At 31.2% G+C, this 14,954-nt stretch overlaps 2 protein-coding genes across 2 annotated transcripts in view; both read left to right on the top strand.

The window, feature by feature from the left end:
- Window positions 1–7,838, top strand: part of LOC117169884 (neprilysin-2-like) — a 70,364-nt gene extending 62,526 nt beyond the window's left edge. Inside the window, exons 5-11 of the mRNA XM_033356393.1 lie at window positions 12–239; window positions 387–518; window positions 2,927–3,218; window positions 4,640–4,863; window positions 5,053–5,302; window positions 7,402–7,602; window positions 7,684–7,838. Of these exons, the coding sequence (XP_033212284.1) occupies window positions 12–239; window positions 387–518; window positions 2,927–3,218; window positions 4,640–4,863; window positions 5,053–5,302; window positions 7,402–7,602; window positions 7,684–7,838 (1,482 nt within the window). The remainder of the gene's footprint in view (window positions 1–11; window positions 240–386; window positions 519–2,926; window positions 3,219–4,639; window positions 4,864–5,052; window positions 5,303–7,401; window positions 7,603–7,683) is intronic.
- Window positions 7,839–14,594: 6,756 nt separating this feature from the next.
- The window catches only part of LOC117170232 (neprilysin-2-like), a 28,377-nt gene continuing 28,017 nt past the window's right edge, over window positions 14,595–14,954 (top strand). Inside the window, exon 1 of the mRNA XM_033356857.1 lies at window positions 14,595–14,847. Coding sequence (XP_033212748.1) covers window positions 14,730–14,847 — 118 coding nt within the window. The 5' untranslated portion in view covers window positions 14,595–14,729. The remainder of the gene's footprint in view (window positions 14,848–14,954) is intronic.

Genomic DNA, 14,954 nt, shown 5'->3' on the forward strand with positions numbered 1-14,954 from the left:
TCAAAAACTAGATCTCCAAAGGTGAACATGATAAAAGCAATCAAACTGCTGCTAATAATCGAATGACAGTGACAGACCTATCTGAAAAATATCGGAGTATTCCCTGGAAAGTGTACTTCAACTCGCTTTACTCAGCTATTAAATCTAGCATCGTAATTGACGATAAGGAAACAATAATAGTGGGCGAGCCTTCCTTTTTCAAAGATTTTGAAAAATTGATAAAAAATACACCCAGAAGGGTACAGGCAAATTACCAGTTATGGAGAGCAGTTCAGGATGATTTAGATCTTTTAACTGCAGAAATTCGAAAACGCCAATTGAAGTTTAAAAATATTATGAATGGTGAAAATAAAATAACACATAGACGACAGGACTGCCTTGATCAGGCACTTGCGACTTACCTTAAATTGAGTATCGGTGCTCTGTATGTCAGGAAACACTTCAGTCCAACATCTAAGGAAAGTGCAGAAGAATTAGCACTCGATATTGAAAATCAGTACAAGAAAATGATACAAGAGGTAAGATTTTTTCATTTACTTATTAAAACCTTACTTCTAAGGAGATAGAGGATAAAAAATTATACATTTCTTCAGAAGTAATAAAACTGTAGAAAATAGGTATAGAACAGTGGGCACAAAATTTGGCAACATCTTAACGACATTCTTACGACATCTTTACGACAACTTTGCGACATCCTATTTTCATGTCGTTATGGTATCTTGACGATATCGTTAAGATTTCGTATTCTCTGATGATATTCTTACAAAATCTCAAAGACACCGTAACGACATGGATACAGGATATAGTAAAGTTGTCGTAAAAATGTCGTAACGATGTCATACAGGCGTCATCAAATTTTGTGTCGACTGTGAAAAAAACTGTGAGAAAAACTATTAGAAAATAATAAAAAGAGAAATTGGATCCATTTATTGATGAAATGTGATAAACAATAGGAAAGAAATTAGTATTCATAATTAATTAATAGCTAGCGTAGTTCTAATGAAAATAAAGTTTCTAAAATTTAAAGTAATACAAAAATTCTCATAAAGACAGCCGAAAGTGAAAGGTGAAAAAGTATTTAAAAAATTAGAAAACAACCATCAAAAACTGAAAGAACTTTCTTGTAGAAACAATAAGATTTCTACGAAAAAATTATATATTTTGTATACGTAAATCATATTAGAAAATTATTGATTCCATTTGAGGTGAAGCAAAATTTTAAAACAAGCCTAGGCCATGGTCTCAGCATAATTCTTTAATGAAATATGTGATTCTAGAATGAACAAAAATCAGCAAGTATTTCGAAGATTCTACACAAATATATTCTCTTTCATGTTTAATAATAATTTGAAAAATAATCTGCGAATTTAAAAACATAACATTTTTTCTAAATGAAATATTCTTCGAACGAGCATAGCTATTCCATTTTTTTATTTGACGCGGGAATTCTTTTTCTTTCAATTGATCACGAAGAAATTATAATCTTTTTTTATCATTTTTCTTGAAACCAACGGAAGAAACAAACGAATTTTTACTTAATAGTTTGCACATCTATAAAGTTCAACAATAAACACATCTTACCTTTTTTAGGAAGCTTAAATACTTTACGAAAAAAAAATATTTAAAAAACGTAGTTTTCAAAAGTATTGAAAAAACTGAGTTTTTCCTGAAAATCTTTTTTTTTATGTTTTTAAATTTCGATAAAAAAATCAGAATTTTTAATTATATTCGCTTACTGTGTCTGTTTATATAACGACAGCATGTTATGAGAGATATTACAAAAATAAAGATATATTTGTGGTTGAAATGTTCTATATGTGTAGATCTTTATGTGAAAATTGTTGCGCCTATTATTTTTGCGAAAAAAAGGCAGTAAGTTTATTTCTAAAAAAAATAAGAGATGAAAAATGTGATTTTATAAATTTGATCAACGCAAATTTTGAGGGGTAAACTGTCCCAGAATAATTTTTAATTATACAAAAAATTTACAAACATACATGAATTTAACTAAAAAAATCTGGAAAAATATATATTTCACGCGATAATAAAATAAAGCTTACGTGTTTTTGCATTTTCACAAAAACTTTATTTATAAGAGGTGATCACCCTTAACTGCATTTTACTATCGTTCTGGCAAATAAAGTTTCGCTTGAAAAATAAAGCACAAAAATTTCTTCACGAAGAATGTTTAAATATCTTAATTTCTTAAAATACATTACTTAAAAATGTAATTTATACATTTCTATAAATATAAATTTATATGTAAGATATAAATTTCCTTAACATATATATATATATAGAAACGCAATACAATGCATTTAAGGGTGGATACCCTCTATAAATCAATTTCTCGTAAAAATACAAAAACACGGGAACCTTATTTTACTATCTTGTGTGAAATATGTTGTTTTTTAATTTTTCAGCTTCAATTTACACCTATTTGATTATTTCATTACATAATCATAGCATCTTTTGGGGTATTATACCCCCATAAAATTGTTTGACTAATGTAAATTGAGAAAGTCAGATTTTTAAACCATCTTCGTGAGGAAATTTGGCTGCTCTATTTTGCACGCGAAAATTACTTTCTTTTGCAGAAATATAATAAAATGCAGTTAAGGGTGCTTACCACTTATAAATTAATTTCTTATCAAAATGCAAAAACACGTGAACTTTATTTTATTATCGCGTGCAATATATATTTTTTCGAAATTCGCAACACTTATGGAAAGCACCCTGTATTTTTAAATTAGTCGAAGAACTAAAAAGTTTTCATTATTGTAGAGTTAACTATTTCTAGAGTTATATTAATGATTATAGGGAAAAAATAAACCTGTTAATATTATAACATAGATTATTTCCACCGTTACTATACATTTTTAATCCCTCTGTTTGTATATCATTATTTCTTATACTTTTATTTCAGGCTAAATGGATGGACGAAAAAACAAGGATAAATGCTCTAAACAGACTTGCATCTATGAAAAATTTTATTGGATGTCCGAATGAATTTTTCGATGACAAGATTCTTAACGAATTTTTCAAGAACGCGGAAGCAACCCCGAATGATTACTTTCAAGCAGCATCAACCATGTCCGTTTTCAGTTATTACTATGATTTTAATCAATTAAGGCAGTCTGTAAACACATCACACTGGACGCTTCATGGCCAAACTGCAATTGTAGGCCCCTTCTTTTCAGAAGAAGGAAATGGCATTGGCAAGTCTATATTATTGATAAATTCTTATATGACTGTAAGGGTGTTTTGGGTTAACAAAGGGAACCTAAAACGCTCAGAATTTTGTTTAAATTCATACTGCTTCCAGTTATAGCAGGTTGGCGATTTATCGGACGATTTAAAATTCCTGGTCATTTCTTAGTTTTTTTCCGGTTAAACTTTTTAATTTTCCCGGTCAACTAAAATTGACATATTTAAATTTTTCGAAAAATGGAAATATTTATATTTATTCGTTAAATTCATTCAAAACGCCCTATAACAAAAAAGAAAACAATTTCCAGTATAAATCAATTTTGAAACAAATACTTAAATTTCCTACTGAAAAAATATCAATTTTTTAGATAACATGACATAATCAGACTTTCAAATCAGAAAAATTAATTTTTAATCAAAAAATAACAAATTTTTAACCAAATAGTTCAATTTTTAACCAAAGTGATGAATTTTCAAATAAAATTATGAATCTTATATTCGAATACCTTAATTTCCAACGAAAAAGATTAAATTTCAAATAAAATCATGAATATTCAACTGAAACACTTGATTTTTGACCAAAAATCTTAATTTTTATACAAGAAGATTAATGCTCGAATAAAAAAATGAATTTTCGACCGAAAAATAAAATTTTTTAACAAAATACCTGAATTTATAACGAGGTAATCGAATTTTCAGTTAAAGAAAACAATTTTGCAATCAAATAGTTGAGTTTAGAACTAAAAGATTAATCATTTTTAAAGGAAAATAAAAAATAAAAAAAAATAAAAAATTTAATTATCAAGCAAACATAAGAGTTTTCAACTAAAACAATGAATCTTTAACTGAAATTAAATTTTTCAAAAACAAAATTAAAGTTCACTAAAAAAGATAAATTTTCAAACAAAATTTAATTATTAAATTTTAAGTTGAAAAAATTAATGCTCAAAGAAGCAGATGAATTTTCAACCAAAACTATGGAATATTAAATTTCACTAATAGTTACATATTCAGTTAAAAAGAAAAAATAATACTCAGCCAAGAAATGTCCAAATAAAAAACAAATTTTTAATCAAACAGCTCTTTTTTAACCCAAGAATTAAATTTTTAATCAAAACGATGAACTTTCATTTTATATTCGACTAAAATTATAAACATTCAACTGGAATACTTTAATTTTTATGAAAAAGAAAGAATTAATAACAAGAAGATTAACCTTCAGAGAAAAAAGTGATTTTCTAGAAAATAAATAATGGAAGAAATGTGAATAAAAAAATCCGAAGAGTGTAGGTTCCTCTTGTAGAGACCCAAGATTTATAACATTGATTTTTGAATATTTTAAAGAAATTAAATGTTTTTAATATTATAAGGTTAGAAATTTATAACTTTAACACGTTTATTTAATTGATATATGAATTTTAATCTTTAGAAATGCCTGCTGGAAATCTACAGGATGTTTTCTTCGTTAAGGGTGGACCTCAATACATGAATTACGCTGGCATCGGTTCGTTTAATATGGGGCATGAAATTACTGAGCTTTTTGATACTCTGGATGCTTATATGACGCCAGAAACGAAAAAGACATATCTTGCAAATGCTGATTGCATCACTAAACAGTACGGAAAATATACTGCTGAAGAAGTTGGCCTTAGAGTATGTATATGTGCAGAGATAAAAATAGTGTTACAACTTTTTTCAGCTTTTTTTCTCATAAAAGAATTCTAAACTTCATCCATATATGACTTTTTGCTGTCATTATTAATTCCAAAACTAAAAGAAATAGATAAGCTTCAATGCAATTCAATGCATTTAACACAATAAAAAGTATTTAACTATTTTCAGTTGAATGGTGCCTCTACACAAAGAACAAACATTAATGACAACGCAGGCGTAAAAGTGGCGTACCTAGCCTATCAAGAGTGGGTGAAACGAAACGGACCCGAACCCAAACTGCCTGGATTAACAAATTATTCACAATCACAGCTTTTCTGGATCCATGCAGCTATTCAACAATGTGCCAAGTACACACCAGAATTTCTGAAAAAGATCGTCCAAACAAATGATCATAGTCCATCTGAATTCAGAATCATAGGTACATTTTCTAACAGGCCAGAATTTGCAAAAGACTTTAATTGTCCAGTTGGTTCCAAAATGAATCCAGTCAAGAAGTGTTCCGTATGGTAAAACATGATTAGAAATAAATATTTCATTATTAAATGACTTTTAAAATGTTCTTTTATAAATTAACTAATAAAGTGGATTCTAATTTTAAGAAAAATAATCTTCGTTTTCACTGCCATTCAACTATTTTGGAAATATAACAATGGGTTCTACGAATAATAGGCTATTTTTCGATACCTTTTAAATTAGGTTCACTTTATTTTGTATGAAATTTAGTAAACACGTAGAAGTGTTAAAATAAATTAAAATCTTTTGAAATTTCTATTTTTAAAAGTTATAGGAGGCTAAGACACATTATAAACTTTAATTCAAAATTCTGGTGTTTTGAATTCGTTAGAAATACAAATTGATAATGTATGTAATTAAGGTTAAAGAAAATAATAATTATTAACAAAAAAAGCGCACTGCGTCTTTGATTTGTTGCACTCGAATTTACTTACAAGAAGACACGCATATTATGTAATGCTTATTTTGTTTTAAGAATATAAATAAATTCAGGCTTAACTATAATTTTTACAAGACAAAAAATTTGCTCTTGCGTCCCTTGAATTATTTACATGGAAAAAACTGCTGTTTTAATATTAAGCTTTGAAAAGATTTGCTTTTAAAATATTTAACTATGATTCATGAAAAATGTATTATCATTAAATATTTAGAAATAAAGTTAGATTATTCACCTATATATGTCACGAATTTTCATATAATTACATAAAGCTTCGCAGAAGTAAAGCGTAAAATTATGTCTGCAATTATTACAAAACCAAGGCTCAGAAATTGTGTTCAATTCCACAATTTAAAAATAACGATACTTATTTTTATTTTTTAATTTCATTTTCGATATAATTTTTTTCGTTTAATAATAAATATAATTTTATATATCCATGTTATAAAATGTACCGGAAGTGGATTTATTCAGCGTATAGAAAAATTAAACGTCTTTAAAAGTTAGAAAATATGTGTCATTTTTACATAATTTAAGCTTGAACGTTTATAGTACCTAATATGGTTGTTTTAAAATGTATATCGCAATGCAAATATTTAAATTCAAACTATAGCATACACGGAGAAAATTCGTTCTTTAAAATTTACCAAATTAGTTTAATAAATGGAGGACATAAAATATAATGACTCAAAGTAATTAAAATTTTTATTAAATAAATGATATAAAGTTTATTTTCGTGTGATATTAACGATTCATTTGAAACGAAGTATATTTTGTAGAATTTTTTTAGTGATTTTCACTTTTATCAGGAGATGAATTACACAACGGTAAGGTAAAATGAGAATCACGAAGGACATCAACATTGTTTAAAGCCAAGCCCCCCGTGCAAAATTAAACTTTTTTGAGTTTCGATCAATGTTGTAGGACTTAAGAAAATACTCAAATATGACTATCCTTTTTTCCTAATAAGTAATACCTATTATGTTACTAAAGAAAAGTAGAATGTATTTAATAATTGACGTATAAAGATACAGGTTAAGAAACAGATTGGACTTTGATTTTATTCCTTAAATTCTAGCCTAATTTAATTTAATAGATTTCATATAAATTTAAATTGTAAGTTTTTAATGTTCAATTTTTCAGAAATTTCAAATATTCAAAATAAAATATTTTAGGGTTTTAAGGTTACCAAGATTTTTCTCTTAATATTCTAAGTGTGAAGTTAGTCGTGAGGTTTAGTCATCGTCGACCGAACGCGTTAAACCTACCTACCCTAAAGATCCGAAGATAACCGAATCTCCTGGATAGCAGAGGTACACACACACAAGTTTCCGCAGTCCCGATTTGGTCAGCAAATGGTTCTTACCCTTTATCACCCCCACGTTAGATATATTATAGTGGCGACAAGGATGGGATTCCAGTAATCGCAGCAAAGTGAAATTCGAGATTTAACATAGTTTAAATTTTCCCTCATTTTTGAGATCAAATGTCGGAGAATGAAAATAAAGAACGTTTCGGTTCTTCGTTATTAAAAGAAAAGATTAATTTATTAAATGACACAAAAATAGAAAAAATAGAATACAAGTTAGAAGAGAAAAAGAACTTCGATTCAGACGACAAAGTTAAATTAAATAATTTGGAAACTGTAGAAGTTGATTTAAACAAAATGGCATCGGGTAATTCATTCGCAGATTTCCAGTCGGAGATCGATGATTTGGAAGAGTATTTGGAAAGATTTGAATTATGTATGCTGGCAGCGGAAGCGACAGGTGATGTAAAAAAGCTGCGTTTCTAGTAACAAAGTTAGATCGTGAAATGTACTCAGCTCTTAAAACGAAATGTAAAACAAGGCAAATTACCAAAAGACTGGACATATGCACAATTAGTAACTTCAGTGACAGAACAGATAAAAACAGCTACAAGCGCCTTAAAAAAAAAGGTCAACGGAAAGGACATCAACCAACAACAGAGACGAACGAGCAAGGCAATCAGATTCGAGAAGTAGCGACACAGCACAGAGTAAGCAAAGTTGTTATTGTTGTGGTAAAATTAATCATTTCGCAAGAGATTGTAGGTATAAGTTGTATACATGTAACAATTGCGGCATAAGAGGTCATTTGAAAAATATGTGCAGGGGCATAAAGAGAAGTTCTTCAAATCAGTTTAGGCAAAATTTCGTTAACGCAAATGAACTTGAAAATGATAATGAAAATGTACACTCATTTGAATTAACAGGACTATATTGTATAGATAAGAAAGATGCGTGCCCCAATAAGGTCGAACAGAGTGAATTAAAACTAATCATAGAGAATGTAGCATTAGAAGTTGAAGAGGATCCGGGCACATTTTATACAATCATGATATTAGCATAAAAAGAAAGGTTAATTTTCAAAAAAGCAAATATTATCAACTCATGTAGAAATTAAATTTTATGATGGTTCAATTTTTAAACCTATTGGGGTAATGCAAAAATTGAAACTAGAATTAGAAAAGGATTCTCGATTTTTGAAAATTTATATTGCGAAAGAAGGACATGGAACTTTGATGGGTCGACAATGGTTAAAAGCTTTTGAACGATGGCCTCCTGTGTATCCAAAACAGATAAAACAGTTACATGCCTTAGATGATATAAGCAATAAATGTGAACTTAGAACAGAACCAGTACCAGCGGGGCTCAATAAAATTCTTGAATAGTATAAGCAGGTATTTACAGACAAATTGGGTTGTGTTAATGAAGGCAATTTAGAATTTAAAGTAAAATAAGGGACGCAGCCCGTATAAAAAAAAGTAGACCTTTACCTACAGCGATAAAAAGTGAAGTAGAAGATACTATTACAGAACTGCTAAAAAAGGAAAAAATATTGGTACTGATTCGTTTCAGTGACTGAGCCACACCGATTGTACCGATTATGAGTGAAAATGGTAAAATGCGACTTTGCGGGGATTTCAAGATAACGTTGAATCTATTCTTAGAAATAGATAGGCACCCACTGCCTCGAATCGAAGATTTATTGATGTTAATTCAAGGAGGATTACAATTTACGAGATTGGATTTATATTTAGCTTTAAATAGACGTATAAACGAAGGTAAGAAGGTACTTGGTAGAGCAGGTCTCCTTATCAGAAGTAAAAATATGCCAAGTAAAGCTAAAATGGCAATACATAAAGCTATATTTGTACCGACTTCACTATACGGTAGCGAAACATGGACTAATGAAGAAAAAGATAGGAGTAAAATTAACGCTATTGACATGAAATTGATGCGCATAATATGCGGGAAAACTCTGATGGACAAAGTAAGTAACGAGATAATTCTAAAAGAAGGTGGTGCAGAAGAGACGCTAGTAGACACATGGGAAAGAAATCGGTTAAGATGGTTCGGACATGTTGAGAGAATGACAAATGAATGACTAACGAAACAAGTGTATCAAGGTAAAGTAAATCTCAGCGTACCCAGAGATAGACCGCGGAAAGTATGGTTAGAATGTGTGAATGAGACCCTAGTTAGAACAGACATAAGAAGTTACAGAAACACGAGAGCCTGCATGAAAAAATGCATGGACATAAAAGAAGCTAGAGAAGTATGCCAGGACAGGAAAGTATGGCGGCAAATAATTAATAAAAACACTGTCAGTAGAGTGAATGACGCCTGAAACAAAAGACCTTGGCAACTAATGGACTCAAGTGAGGAACTTTACATAACGGCTTTGTGAGGATCTTCACTTGGGGTGATTGCTAGAGAGATTGATCAGCAACCTGGGTCGGAGCAGTTTTGCGGAACGAACGTGTTATTTCCATAAATAACACGAGAATTCTGGGTCAATCTGAAAATTTTCTATCCGTTCCACACATGAATCCTTTCCCCCACCAAGCGGGTCATGCCTACCTCGAAAGGGAAATGGCTTAATGGTGTAATAATAATTATAACCAATTTCCTCTAGCTTCTGAGTCACGAAAATTCGTAACAATTAATAAGCATTTAGGACTTTTTCAGTTTACACGATTACCGTTTGGTGTAGCGACGGGTCCGGGTTCTTTCCAAAGTATTATTGAACAAGTACTAGCAGAAATAAGAGGCGTCGGCGCACTCTTAGACGATATATTAATCACAGGTAAAACAGAAAAAAAACATTTAGAGATCTTAGATCAAGCGTTGGCAAGAGTGCACGAATGCGGATTAACTCTGAAGTTATCAAAGTGTAAGTTCTTTCAAGACGAAGTAATTTATTTAGGTTTTGAAATTGACAGCTATGGACTTCATACAACAGAGGATTGTTACGGTCCCCATATTGATAACCACTGAAAACTAATTTGCTCGGAATGATTCCGCGGTCGTGTTTACTAAACATGAACTCGACCTGGGAAAATCTTCCGGGTTAAATCACTTTTAAGTTTCTGTTCAACGACCTGGCCTTTCTCTCCCTGAGTCGAAATACTTGGATGGAAGAAAGAGAGCAGTAAAATCACACCTAGCGCAGCTATGATGACAGGCTTCCCATCACGCGCCAGGCATGACTCACTCCGCGTCACCCTTCGCTTTCTCTCTCTCTTTTCTCTCTTTCTTCCCTCCAAGTGTGAAAACCTGCCAGTGATGGTCAAACGAATTGAAAACGAAATTAATAGAATTTCTCCCCTTTTAATAAAATAAGAATAATTCCAATCATAGTGAGAGGGCAACTTTTAGGCTAGATAATAATTAAATTATTAAATTAAATAGTGAACAAATTTAAGTGCGCACTTTTACTTTTACTTTTACTTTCACTTTCACTTTTACTTTTTGCTTTTAATTTTACTTTTACTCACTCTCTTATTTTAACATTTATCTATCAACCTATATCGTTGAATTTTCCTCTTGTAAATACATTTTATATTCCGCAAGCATTTTCCTATTTTATGTTATTGTATCTTTCTCGTTTTTGCATGCGTTATTTTTACTCTCTACATTTCTAATATTATCTTCTCTCTTTCATTTTGTTTTCTCTTGCCCTTGATATATCATCGTTTTATGTACTGTCAACTACATCGCATTATTTGCATCCTGATTATTATTATTTTATACACATTTTATTTGTACATTATTTGTTTCTACATGTTTTTTTGAACTTTCGCACTACGTGCCATATTGTCGCTGGTTTAACATTGAGCTGCGCGCTCAACCTTGCGTAGAGTAGGGATGGAGGAGGCAGCCGCAACTGCAGCCCCTCTCTCTCCTTGCTCTCGCAAATCCTCATCCTCCAAGCTCACTCACCTCACCGAATTCTTCTCTCTCTCTCCCTCTCTCCCTCTCTCTCTCTCTCTCTCTCTCGTGTACGGTAAGCTCTCTGCAGCCTCGACACGAATTCTTTTCTTTTTCAGGGACGGTAAGCTCTCTGCAGCTTCGCCCACCTTCTTTACTATCTTTCAGAGCTCAGTATGCTTTCGCAGCTCCGCCTCGTCCGCTCTCCTATCTCTCTATTTCTTCTGGGTCGGTAAGCTTTCTTGCAGTTCCGGTCGCCCTCTCTTTTCTCTTCTTCCAAGGTTCGTAAGCTTTCTCGCAGCTCTGGTTGCCTTTTGCTAAAACTTCCTTCGAGGACCGGTAAGCGTTTATTGAGGGTCCGAATGTCCTTACTTGTCTCTCTCTCTCTCCCTCTCTCTGATCCTCCTCCAGACGTATGTCTCAAAAATCAAAATCCTCCTCCTGTCCCGGCAAACGCACCCGAGTCCACCATTGCTTGGCCGCCCTACGTGAAGCCCTTTAGGCTGGTCCCCCAGAGTACTATCGTCCTTCTACCTTCTTTGCGCCGAGGATTTAATTTGGGTGCGTCACATCGACCAATTAAGCAAATATAAATCAAAAGAGCCTAATGATGACCCTATAAATAATGTGCTACTTCGTCGATCTGAAAGAGTAAAAGCGCAATCGAATATCTAGTAATAAGTTCATATGTACCAAATCAGTTGTATCTGTTAAAAAGAAAAAAAAATGGAGAGTTATAATAAATAGAGGATTCTGGAAAAATGTGTGCGTATATTAAGTGTGGGAGAGTGAAATATATATATAGATATAGCATTATATGCCATAGGCTTATCAGCTACCAAAAGGATCCAAAGATCACAGAACGTCCTGGATAGCAAATAGTTCTTAACTTTTATTATTCCCACGTTAGATATATTATAATTATAAATTCCAGGATATGTGTAAGTAGGTGTGGATGACCTTCCACAGAATCTGGTTTCAGCAAGAATGTTTTCTTTTTTGCTGACGCACGAAATTTTACATGACTAGGATGTAGAATGCACATGTTTAGAGCAGTAGACTTTGTTTTCTCAGGCAATCGACATCTTATTTGACCCAATTGTCAGGTAATTTTTATTATCTAGTTGTACTAATTCTTAATGAGTTGCGCATTAAATTATAATAAATTTATATTAATAATTAATATTTTCATATCAAATATAACCCTATTTTATTTTACATGACTAAAAGTGAAATTTTAATAAAGACAAAAATTGTGGTGTATATTCTTAAGGGGGACACAAAAGAAGTCAATACTGGGACAAGGAAAATCCAATAGGGTTTATCAAAATAAAATGGTATAATTCACTTAAAATTATAAAATAAATTGAAAAGCAAGAATAGGAAGATTATAAATAATATGAAATTTATTTCATCTTTATGCTTAATAAAATTCCTATTAATATGTTAAAAAATATTCTTAAAAAAAGTTGTAAGAAGTACTTTATTGCTCCCTCCAATTTTATACTCTAATTTTTCGAACTGCTTAGGCTAGTAAGTAATCTAATTATAACACATCAGTTTATTTTTTGGATAAAAGTTAGTAAATATGCATTAAAATTTAATATTATAGATTAATATAAAATGTTTTAAACATTAATAAGATTTTTTATGTAGAATTCACATCATTTAAGATTTATACATGAATTGGAAAAAGAGTTTAAACAAATTTTAATTATTTTTTGGTTCAAAATTTTATCGATTGGTTGAAAATCTAATCATTTTCTCTAAAAAATTAATTATTTAATTAAAAATTAAATAGTTTCATTTAAAGTCTTCCCGCATGGTAAAAAGTTGAAATGCTTTGTAGACAATTCGCATTTTTTACTTTAAAATTTAAGAGTTTGGTTGACATTTTTTTTCTTTCTTGATTGAAAAACCTTTTTTCATTGATATTTCAACTACGTTGTTAAAAATGTATCTTTTTGGTTACAAAATTTATCTTTATAATTATTAATTTCATCTCTCTTAAGCGAAACTGCAACTGTTTGGTTGCAAATTAATCTGTTTAGTTTGAGACTTCAACAGTTTTATTGAAAATTCTTTTATATTCAATTAATTCATCTGCTTTCAATTTGTACTTGAAATTATATTTGGTAAAAATGCTCAGATATTTCTCGTGTGCTTTATCCTAAGAAAACGGAATAAGAAAGCACAGTTTTTCCGTGAATAGCTCATCGACAAGAGGATGCAAGGCATATTCCACAGAAATGTGGAGGATCAGTCGATGTCTTATGAGCTAGAGTTTGCTTTCCTTAAATCACCCGCATTAAAGTCGGACAAAAAGGATTTCATTTCGTCATATCAAAGCGGAGTCATTTCCACTTGAGCATACCGTCACCACATTTTGAGGTAAGAGATTCCCGATGATAGCTGCAGAAACGTGCAATACACACTCCGAACATCTCGGACACACATATCTAGTTAACGAACTCATGCGGTGACGACCTACATACAAAAGCACATTGCGCCACTAAGAATGCTCTATCACCGTCTCTGTCATTCTTATGGCATTAACCCTAATCCCGTTTCTCTAAATGATCCCAGGGAAATCTAGTCAATTGTCAATAATGAGAATAGCCGCATATGCTGGAACTTTTTCTCAATAATTGTTTCTGTTACGCACTCGAGGCCTGATATAGTTCTCCTTAACTTTGAGAATGAAGTATGTTCGTTATCGAGTTTTTGGCACCAGCTGACAAAAAGATCATGGCAAAAGAAAGGTATAGAGAAGCTATCAGCGCAGAGAACTAATTTTTTTTTATTTTGTACTTCTGTCTAAAACGTGCTTTCGTTAAGTCTTTTAGGAATAATTTTACTACAATCGAACTCTTGATTTTGATTTTTATATTTATTGCTTCTTATTGCTCTGCGGATGATATTTTTGAAAATATCGAAAATAGAGTCCTAATCTCTGAAGAATGACAGGTATACGCACCCTCACTTAAGACCCTTCAGGCTCTCCTCATTTAATTAAATATTAACGCACAGTAAAGCCATTTATTCACGAAACTATAAATTTTCTTGGAAAATTTTCGGATCTTTTCTGAATTTCGCATTTCAACGGGCCTGCAGGCCCTGGGCTTTCACCCCTAAACTTAAAAATTGTACAGAGAAAATTCTATTGCAATTTCACTGGATACGGGAGCAGTTCGATAATATTTTTAATTGATGCTTCCGAGTCTTACGTATCTGACCGATTAAAGTATACATATCAGGTTCTGCGTAAGAAAAAATTTCAGTGCAAATAGCTTCGATTAAATATTTGGCTACTTATTTTGAAACTCCAGTACAAATACCTATACATTAAAATATTATTACGTCAATAGAATGTACAAAAACACAGAAATAGCTTAACAATATTTTTTGCTTTAAAAAATACATTTTCGACCCATCCAACTATCTTTATTGACCAAAGCGTGATCGTAAAATTACATGTTTTTCTTTATCGAACTTATACTTTAAATGTACATTATTTACAAAGTTATCATTTTTTTTAGATTCTCTACAAAAAGATTTGTGCACACGAAGCAGGAAGACAGAAGTTAGGCATTAGTGGATAATTATTCGTGATTAAATAGTATTATTTTAATTAAAAGAAGGCCTTTAAATCAGTAAATTATGATTAATTTTCGTATGCCTATTTTTCTTTTATTCTTTTGTGTTTCTTTGCACAAAGCCGAAATTCTCGATGATCATACTGCGGGCATATGTTGTACTCCTGAATGCGATTTTGTCGGTATGTATAGTTATATTCAAATATATTTTTATCATTAGTTTTTTGTCTAACAATTATTAGCACTTGGATCGTTACCAATAAGTGGAAGGGTTTTTTATCTGAGGATT

The sequence above is a fragment of the Belonocnema kinseyi genome, chromosome 3, assembly GCF_010883055.1.
Source record: "Belonocnema kinseyi isolate 2016_QV_RU_SX_M_011 chromosome 3, B_treatae_v1, whole genome shotgun sequence".
Taxonomy (NCBI): Eukaryota; Metazoa; Arthropoda; class Insecta; order Hymenoptera; family Cynipidae; genus Belonocnema; species Belonocnema kinseyi.